The sequence below is a fragment of the Octodon degus genome, unplaced genomic scaffold (genome assembly GCF_000260255.1).
Source record: "Octodon degus isolate 3935 unplaced genomic scaffold, OctDeg1.0 scaffold00017, whole genome shotgun sequence".
Lineage (NCBI taxonomy): Eukaryota > Metazoa > Chordata > Mammalia > Rodentia > Octodontidae > Octodon > Octodon degus.
In genome coordinates, this window is record NW_004524593.1 from 6501954 (window position 1) to 6512608 (window position 10655).

General features: G+C 41.1%; 1 protein-coding gene across 1 annotated transcript in view; it reads left to right on the forward strand.

Annotated features, from left to right (window-relative positions):
- Fmn2 (formin 2) overlaps window positions 1-10655 on the forward strand; it is a 402068-nt gene that overhangs the window by 97311 nt on the left and 294102 nt on the right. The window contains exon 4 of the mRNA XM_023710382.1: window positions 4769-4824. Within this exon, the coding sequence (XP_023566150.1) occupies window positions 4769-4824 (56 nt within the window). The remainder of the gene's footprint in view (window positions 1-4768; window positions 4825-10655) is intronic.

A 10655-nucleotide genomic window follows, 5' to 3' on the forward strand; every position in this document is an offset into this window, starting at 1 on the left:
TATTTGGCTGAAAGACTAGTTCATTAATAGAGCACTTGCCTAGCACTCATGTAAGGCCCTGTGTTCAATCCTTCACACTCAAAAAACAGCATATATGTGTACACTCAAGCACATGTGTGGATTTGGTGGAAACAGCTGGCATGTTTTCTTTAGAAATCTTAAAGAATATATGTGCTAGCTGAGTGCATAAAAACCTACCTTTGTTCCAAGAAGATGTGAGCAGCTTATAAATTTATATGGTATGCATAAGGGTCACAAAGGGAAATGCATCAAACCAGAATGGCCTTAGGATGAAGTGCTGAAGTGCAGTGGAGATAACCTAGCACACCGGAACACATCTCAGAAGGCTCTACAGATTTTAGAGCTAATTTGGAATTTATCCCTTAGGTTAAAAGTAGACAGGAAATGTGAGCCATTCTATATTATCTTCAGTATCTAACAGATTAAAAACAGCATTGTTCATAAGAGTACAATTTTTCTGGTCTCTAATAGCTCGAAGAAATGACTCTTATGGTGCCCAAGAAAAGAGAATATGTGTGATGTAATTCAAACACAGTCTTGTCTCACTTCTGTTTTGTTCAAATACTTTGTGCTCAGTTGAGGTCATGCAGGGATACTGTGAGGCAGCAAGGGTGAGATGACGGAGTCCTACATCGAATTAGAGGCGAATGTTCTAGAACGGATGGATTGCGTGTCCTACAGCGAGCACTTACGTGCACATGTGCATTTTTTTTTTTAAATAAGGGGTAAGATTGGTCTGTATTTTCCGGTTATATAGGTAACTTCCTATGTAACTACATAGGTAATTCCTGAATGTGAATATCTTTTGTTGACTTAAGTAAATGGAAATAGGATTGACTCCATGGAGGAAAGCCTTAATGTTAAAGTTCATCTTCATCGCTGGAAGGACATGACACATCAAAATTTAAAGCATCTATCATTTATTAGGCAGCTAGTTCTAAGGCATGTTATTTAAATTAAATTTAATGAATTCTATTTCAATTAAATTGACCAGATCTCAGTCCAATGGATGTGTGCTATGATTGAGTAATTTCATATGCACACATTTTTTGGTGGAGCTGGGAATTGAACCCTTGTCCGCATACATGTTAGCCAAGTAGTCTGCCACTAAACTATATCCCTAACTCCTATATCAGGGTATTTCATTTAAAATACTTAAAGTATGAAACTGCTCAAGACCACTTAATTTATTTTTAGAAGGCATATGTTGTATACACTTATAGAGGCAGTTTAATTTATGTTTTTTAAAAAAAATTATGTGAAGAAAAGAAAAATAAGAACAGTGATACACATTTTCAAAGCAAGACTGTAGGAGAATAACAGTGCTAATTTATGTTTTTAGCACAAATTGGTAGCATATCCTACTATGTATGCCTTTCTCATTGATATAAATACAGTACAAAGCTCATCCAAGAATGTTTCCTTTTATAGTGGTAGCCTTATTTTGTGATGTTAAAAAGTAATTTCTGAAACAATTGGAGTTGTATGTAGCCTAGGATTTTAAATTATGCTGAGAGTTTTCTGAGGTAGCTTTGGAAAGCTGGAACATGTATTATTTTTTAGGAATATTTTCTTCTTTGCTTCATAATGCTGTTTTTTTCTGCCCAGTGGAGGGGTTTGAACTCCATATTTCGCAAATGCAAGAAGACAGTGTACTGCTGAATTACATCCCCAGCCCCTAGATTTGCTATTAAATATTCTAATTTCTTGATTTTTACAAAAGGTTAGTAAAGGGGATGGAGGTTTTAAATGTACCTTTGAGGTCACACTAACTGGGTTGCTTTTTAAAAATCCATTCTAGTTGATGAATATTGAATAGAGACTAACTGGAGTGAAGGCAGGTCTGAGGGTGCCCCGGGCCTAGAGGGGCACGGTCAGAGGAGCATCAGTTTGTACGGTGGCCACTGTGATCCTAGCGCGGTGGGTGCCGCAGCCGAGCGATTCTCAGGTGCCCCTGTCCGGCCAGTCCTGCCTGGAGCCGTTCACGTCCACTGCCTCCCAGTGCCCCAACGCCTCAGTCATCGCAGCTCTTGCCTCTGCTCGTGCAATTCTTTGGCCTTTTTAAAAAAGCTCTTTTTCTTCCTATACCCTTTTTCTCCTGTTTTTTTTTTTTTTTGCCTGTATGTTCCTACTCCATTTTTCTTTTTCTTTCTTTTCAGTTATTTCTTTTATCTTACGGTAGTCATTTTGCTCACCTTTCATCTTCACACCTTTACCCTCTAGTGCTCCTCCCCTCCAGCTTATGATGACAAAAAATCCATTTTGACATGAATTTCTCTTAGATGTTTCAACACTTGCAATGAGGAAAACAGTATACAGTCAAAAGAATGGCGAGAGGGGCGTGAATTCTATTCTGGAAATCACTGACCTAGACGGAATGAACAAAACATAACATAAATTAATCATCACAGAGAAAGACACATCGCCATTAATCTCCATGAAGATGCTCCCCCTCCCTTTGAAGGCACCATCCCCTCCTTGCCACTTTCTAAAGCTGTTTTCTTTATAAGGTGTGATTAAGGGCACAGTGAATGTGAGTGCCACGTGCCACCCAGCAGCCTTGTAAAAACACTGCCCTGTGTCATCACCCACCTTAGTCACTGGATCTGGCGTCACGGGGCTTCTGGCTGATTCGTCAAAGTCAAAATGACCACACTATGGGGATGTTTTGGGTGACTCAGAACATCAAGGGAGCCAGGATGGAACAACTAAAAGACACCCACAGAAGAGAGCTTCCAGAACTCTTTTAGAAAGTGGCAAGAGTAATGGAATAAGTATTCTTGCAGTGAAAGGGAGAAGAACTTCAATAAATATTAACAGCAATATATCTTTTGCTATGATACATTTTTACCACCCCCCCACCCCGAAAATTCACCATATATTTTTATCATACCCTGTAAATGAAGGGAAATGGAATTGGGGTATAGGTGTTCAGAATATTTGGTCCCAATCTTTCTAGTAAGCACAAGGATTTTTTAAAAATGTGGGTCACAGGTCAAGGAATATAAAAAAACCTGGGAAGTATTTCTAAGGTAATGAACTATTAAGACACCACTAGGAGATCCTCTGGACTCCTACTGTGCTGTGTAAATGCAAAGAAGAGAGAAAGACTTCCCTCCATGTGCACAAAGCTGAGACTGGGCTGGAGTCCGTGTAGGAGAGGAACTAGAAGCAGAGAATGCCGGAAGACAGGAGTGTTTCCTTATTATTAGCTTTATTTTTCATTATATATTTGGTACAGGGTCTCACTATGCAGCTCGGACTCATAGTGATCCTCCTGTTTTCAGCCTCCCCAGTGCTGGGATTAGAGCCATGCGCCACAACGCCCAGACTCGGTGGCTGGTTCAGTGCTGGGACCAGTGCTGCATGTGGTACTAGGGATCAAACCCTGGTCCCTGTACTTGCCTAAGCAGGAGCTTAGTCTGCTGAGCTGTCACCGGCCCTCTGATGTCAATTCAGACTGTATATTTGTCAGTATAAGAGAGAAGATGAGCTGAGGAAGGGAACCTGAAGATACCGGGCAGAAGGAGGATCATCCTGGGCAGAACAGCAACCTCTGTGGCTTTTGGAGGCTCTGGGCAGGGGCCCTGGCTGGTGCAGAAGGGGACAGCAAGCTAGCCAGTGTTCTGGAGCCCCAAGAGCACTGAGTGGAGAAAGTGGAGGCAGCCGACTGGGAAGTGTGGGAGGAGCAAGTGCTCGAAGGCCTGTGTCAAGAGCGACACTCATCGAGGACAGTGAAAACTTTGATGGCCGCCTCACAGAGTGTGCTACTGAGACAGGAAGTGCTTTGTGTTTCCCCACAGAGTGGCAGCTCCAGTGTTTCTACATTGGGATTGTTGCGGGGATCGTGGCAAGGGACTGCTGTGTCTTGTGTCCATCATTGTACGGTGTTCAGGCCAGGCAGTTAAGGGGCAGGAATGTAATGGTCAGGAGACGTAAGCCCTCTTTTCGTCTTGCCATTGTCTGTGCCGTGCAGCTGGGGCTGCTGACGTGCAGCACCAAGGAGGGATGAGAAGGGATGTCTCTACACTCTGACGCCAGGGACTCTGGGGATGCCTGCAAACTACTTTTATTTTTGTATTTTCGAATGTGCATGTAAGCTCCCTTGAGGAGAGGGTGTCCTCCAGTTTAAACAAGTCTCCCAGACTTGGTTATTCCTTAGGGCTTCTGGCATGATAAATTTGCGATCTCGTAGGCTCCAAGGATGAAAACTGGGAAGAAACAGTGCGTTAGTACTCAGTCAGTGCTGCAAGCAATGTTCCTTCCTTCCTACGGAAACCAGAGGTGATGTTTAAGCTGTGTCAGCGATCAAACTCAGGACCTTGTGCTTGCCGGGCAGGCACTTATTCCACTGAGCTATCTCCCCGGCCCTGGAGGTGATTTGTTAGTAGAGTCCAGAAGGCTTGTGAGATGTCCTCCTTCCAGGCTGAGGTGGCTTCTGTTACTGTTAGGATTTCCTGACCCAATAAAAACATTAGCAGTTGACAAAAATTGCTCAGCTAATGTGCAGAGAACAGGACTATTCAGGTTTTGAAAAATAATGAGTGTCATTAGATAGTTTTTATTTCCTGAAAAGTTCTTACATTGTCATAATCTATTAGTGCCATAATTGGAAGAGACTGGGCATTTTTGGTACTAAAATAAAGATATATTTTGCTAAAAGTTTTATTTTTGACTGGGGAAAATGTTTTTTTTCCTTCCTCTCTGACTTTTCAGATACTGACTGTCTTCTTCGTTTCCTTCTCAGAATCTCAATCTGCTATTTTAGAAACTCCAAAGAAAACTTCAGACGCCGCTCAGCAGGTGAGATCTTATTTTGCTGCCGAATCACTGTCTTATGTGTCCGAGCACTGTGCCCGGCTCTGCGCTTCACCTGCTCGTCTCCCAGCTGGTGGGCCGCCCTCCTCTCCCTGTCTATGGGAGCCCAGCCAGGCAGAAAGGGATGTGCTCTCCCATTTAGCTTTTGCAGAGAAATCGGCTTTGAAGTGAAACAAGTCCAAGCTTTTCAGAAGCTGCGTCATTTCCGTATCCAGGCGCAGAAACCTGGCTGCTGTCAGTGGGCTTCTGTGCTGAAGTGTGCTGCGGGATAGAACCATGGGCGCTAAGGGGGGAGGGGGAAAGGGGGAGGGGAAGCGGGGGAGGGGAAGAGGGGGAAGGGAAGAGAGACAGACACAGAGAAAGAGAGAAACAGACTATCACAGATTTTTGAAATCAAACCAGATTGCCCTCCCCCTTTCCAGCAGACAGTGCCAGGGCGCTCTACCGCTGAGCTGTAGCCACAACCACTAAGATTCTTAAATTGCTTTAGTGGATAAATATTAATGTCTGTTCCATTTCTATGGAATCATCTTTTTTCCTCTTGGAGACAGAGTCTTGCTATGCAATTCAGGCTGGCCTTAAGTCTTGAACTTACTTTGTAGTCCAGACTGGTCTCAAACTCACAGCAATCTTTCTGCCTCAGCCTCCCAAGTGCTGGGATTACAGGCATGTGCCACCATGCGTGGGAATTTTTCTATTATTGTTATTATTATTTATTATTATTATTATTATTATTATTATTATTATTATGAGGCTTGTTCAGCCTGCCCTGAGGGCAGGGCTGGAACAGCATGTGGTGCTGGCTATTGAACTGTGGTCTCCTGAGCCTGCTTAAGCTTGCCCAAGCAGGCACTTTAGACTACTGAGCTATCTCACCAGGCCTATTTTTCTGTTATTAAAGAAGTCAAATTTTGTCTCTTTCCCTTCTACTTACATGGACTTACTTTAAAGAGTAAAAAGTAAACATTTGTAAGGAACAATAATTTTGGGTAACAATCATTGTATATATAAGCCATTTTTAAAATTTATTTTTTTACTTTCACACACAGCTATGCTTTTTGAAGATGATTTTAGGGCTGGCCAGATAGCTCAGTGGACTAAAGCACCATCTTAGGCAGAGCACAGCGACTGAGGTTCGATCCCTGGTGTGCTGCTCCAGCCCTGACTCTGGGAGGCACTGAGATGGAGATTGAGACTGGGCGTGGTGGCACAAGCCTGTAATCTCAGCTCTTGGGAGGCTGAACACAGGTAGATCCCTGAGTCTGACCTATGTAGTGAGACCCTGTAGACCCTGTACTAGATACAAAAAAAGAAAGAAAATATTTTATATTAAAAATCAGCATAAGGAAATGTGTTCAGTTCTGTAAAGTGTGGTCCAGTAGGAAATCAGAGTACTTGCCCCTCACTTCTAGACCAAGATTTGTTTCTGGTTAGTGTGTGATAACATTTGTAGCTTATCTGTAACACAGTGTTCTTTTCTGTTAAAATAAGAATTGGTGATCTTTGAAAATTTATCAAAGTATTCAGGGATTTGCCCTTTGCAAAGCCTTGGGTCGTACATGAGAGCTGTGCTCCCCCTGCAGGAACAGCGGGGTATAGCACTAACTGAGAATTTGAATCACAGCTAACTTTTTAAAAAATAAATCTAGGTGGACTGTCACCTTTAAGAGTAAAGATACACTTAAGGACAGTGTCAGTTAACAGAAAGTCTTCCCAGAATTCTGTTTTGTCAGAAAAGAAACTTGTATCGACCCAGAGAAACGAGGTAGGCAGAACTGGTGGTTATTAGTTAACTATAATGATTAGCAAATAATGGGGGGGGGGAGTTTTAGTAATAAAGATTTTCCCCTCAAAATATCCTTTTATATTTTCTTTTTCCGGGCAAGCAAACATAACTAAATTAGATTTTTCTAAATTCTATGTCTAGGATATATATAACTGAGTTCTTTATTAGAAAGAAAACCTAGACACTAAGTATTCTATAATATCAATAAAATATGAATGACGTTATTCTCTCTATTAAGATTACAATTACAGTATTTTGTAATATATTCTCATGTGCAAAATGATCACATGTGCATAGAAGATCACTTTTAGTGATCTTCTATTTTTCTTTATTTTTTTATTTTAGGGAAGTGTCTGCAGGGTGTTCAGGGTCTCACTATTAGATCAGACATAGTGATCCACCTGTTTACAGCCTCCCTACAGCTGGGATTACAGGCGCGCCACTGGCCCAGTCTCAATTGCCATCTCGGTGTGCCCCAGGGGCAGGACCAGCACAGCAGGCCCGGTGACCGAACCCCCAGCCCCTGCACCTCCTTGCAGGCACTTTAATCCACTGAGCTATTTGGCTTGCCCTGTGACCTTCTATTTTTCTCGAGCTACGTAACATAGCAGAATATCTTGCTAAAGCAGAAAACCCAATGGACTAGATTTAAAACAGACTCAAAGATAAAGTAAATTGATTAAATACCACATCTTTCCCTTTCTTTCTTGGCAGTGAGGTGTGGAGAAACCAGGAGATACAGTGAGTTAATCAAGGGGTAACAATATTTGGAAGCAGTTAAGATTAAGCACTCGGGTAGTGGAGATAGCTCAGTGGCATCAGTGCCTACCTGGCAAGTGCAAGGTCCTGGGTTTGATCCCCGGTACTGCATGCCATGCCAGCCCCAGAGCCCTGGGTGGTAGTACACGCTATAATCCCAGCACTGGGGAGGTTGAGACAAGAGGATTGCTACAAGTCTGAACTGCATAGTGAGACCCTCTATGAAAATAAATAAAAAATAAAAAAGATTAAGCACCTCAACAAAGGCATCACTTACTTTTGGAATCATTGGCCTTTGTCATAAATTTTGTTTTAATGGGTTGGTTCTCTGAATGACATAGGTGTGTGCATAGGACTCTAAAGTAACTGGCATAAAGGGATTATGGGATTATAAGGAACTACAATTAATTATCACCAACTGTGTTCTTACATTACTCCTTATAATCCTTAACACAGCTATTGTAATTTATATTTATATGATTTTTAAAAAAGATGCCTGCCTGTTGTCATGCCTGCCTGCCTGTCTGTAGGAGTTAAAAGTAAACCTATAAAGGCTAAAGTTAAGATTTGAGCTTAGGCATCAAGTTTTATACTTCTTCTCTGATGAAAGTTTATACTTATAGATGAGTAATCTGATTTCAAAACCATCAGATGGATGAGAATTTTATTAAAAAGTTGTTATTCTTTACCTTTCAACTATACCTTTTATAAAAGTCATAGGTGCGGGTATTATTATAGACTATCATGGGTGCATTGACCTATGCATCTTGAAATTGAACTCTGATGTTTATGTGCTAAGTTGTGTTAATTTTACAAATTTTAGTTTTGTTATTGCAGTCGTAAAAGCTTAGTTTTCCCTGTGAAGCCGTCTGCTGTTTCCTCGGTAGCCACTAGGTGGCAGCTGTGCATCTGTAAATCTCCAGGGCTGCCGGGGTAAGACGTGTGTGAAGCCACTTCGCCGAGTGAGTGATGAACTGAGGCTTGTGCGCTGTGTCATTCCGTGGCGGGCCGGGCCCCGGGGCAGCGCTGCAAAGCGCGCGCTAAGCTTTTCCTCAGATGTGTGCTTGGGCACCTGTTCTGTCAATCGGAGCTCGCTGGAATTTATTGAATGAGTTTTGTCTTTTATTTTCTCCCTGTAGTTAATAATTCTGAGAATTCAGAATCCCTTGAAAAAACACATGGCTCTTAATGCCCTTTTCTCAACTGACATATCAAAGGATGTAGTGTTTCCAGTTTAAAGTGAATAATGCAACGGTCGGGGCCGGGGAGATGGCTCAGTAGAATAAGCGTTGGCCTGGCAAGCGCAAGGGTCTGAGTTCAAGCCTCGGTTCCGCAAAAATAACATAAAATAAAAAATTGAAAAAAATTAATAAGTGAAATACAGCTGTCATTCGTGGAAAGAAAGGAGTACAGCTGCTTCTTGAGCACATCTATGTATGTCTTATAGAATTAGGAGGTTTTAAAATTAAGCTACATTACCTAGGCCTATGTTTTCTACTTATATAATTTTATTTGTTTATTTTTAATTTGAGCCAGGGTCCTGCTGCCTTTTGCCCAGGCGGGCCTCTACCTCCTGGGCTCTGCGCGGTCTTCCTAAGTTCTGGAGTACCTGGGAGTGCAGGCACCGGCCAGTAGGCCTGGGCTTACTGATTGTTTTAAATTCAAAGAATATTCTCTGGAAACCCTGCATAGTGTAGAGAACTACAGCAGAAAATTGAAATGAGAAGCTCAATTCTTTTTTATTTTAATCTCTGCTACTTTGATTTCAACTATAACTACTCTTATATTCCATATCATATCAATAGCTAAATCTCTATTTTCTTTAAGAATGTTTAATTTAGTGATGGGTCTGTGTGGCGTGCTTTACTTGATTGCTTCCCAAGTTTTAACTTATTCTTTGCTTTTAAAGCAATAGATAACATTTTTGAAGCATTTTCTTTTCTTTTTTTAAAACAAGTTTGTTTGTTTATTTTGGCGAAAGTGGGATTGAACTCAGGCCTTTGCACTTGCCTGGCAAGCGCTCATTCTACTGAGCTATCTCCCCGGCCCCCTTGAAGCATTTTCTTAAAAGTCCTGACATAACAACACTTTGTATGACAACAAATACTGTGAAATTCATATAACTTTGTTAAATGAAATTTGTCTTTTATTTTCTCCCTTTCTCATGAAATTCTGTATCATTTGTAATTTTTTTTCTGTTTTAATACTATTTTGTACTCCTTAAAAAAAAAAACAAAAAAAACCTCCCAGCATACTTCTAACGTAAATAGATTACTTAAAAGCTAGAGGGCTGGGGAGATAGCTTAGCGGTCTAAGCGCCTGCCTGGGAAATGCAAGGACTTGAGTTCGATCCCCAGGATAGCCTGCCATGCTGTGCCAACCACCGAAACCGGACGTGGTGGCTCACGTCTGTAATCCCTGCACTGGGGAAGCTGAGGCAGGAGGACCACTATGAGTCTACCAAATAAATAAATAAAAGATTAAAAACTAAAAAAAGATAAACAGAATAAAATTTTAATCTTTGAAAACTAACTTTCAGTAATAAATGATAATATTAAAGCTGGGTGTCTAGACTTTATAATGAATAGCCACGTCTAGTGGTAGGTAAGAAATTAAACACTGTCTTTAGAAACATTGCCTTTCTCTGTACGTTGTACAATTTATATGCTAATAAATTCTCAAATGTCAGAAAAATTTTCCACTCACATCAGTCCTACTGCAACATCTCAATGCCCAATTCAATTAGAGATTTATTTGTACTGACTACTATTTTCCATTTAATCTCCTTAAAGTATACGTTACAGTTCTCTTTATACACTGGCCAGTCAGGATAATTTTAGTTTCTGAGCGTCTTTATTTAGGAACAAAGCAAAGAAACACGGGAGAATAAAGTGCAATCGCTTAGTTGGTGGTGCCTGAGGGAAGCCTTACGGCTTTCTCATAGAAAAGTTTGAAGATTAATAGAGCATTGTTTGGATCAAAAGAAAACTGCAGGGTGAAAGCATTCCTCAAGAAACAGGGATGGAAACTCGCAAAAATAAGAAGCATTTGAGTTGGATGTAGTGGCCATATAGGAAAGCGGGGAAAACATTTAATGCAAGCCTCTTCTCAAATCTCAGAGAAAAAAGTTAATATAGATTGTCCATTTCTAGCCCCTAAAGCTCTGAAATCTGAAGTTCTTTGAGTATTAACATTTTCATCCTCACACTATTTGTCTTAGTTTGAGGCTAAGGTATATATAATCGTGTGTGTGTGTGTGTGTGTGTGTGTG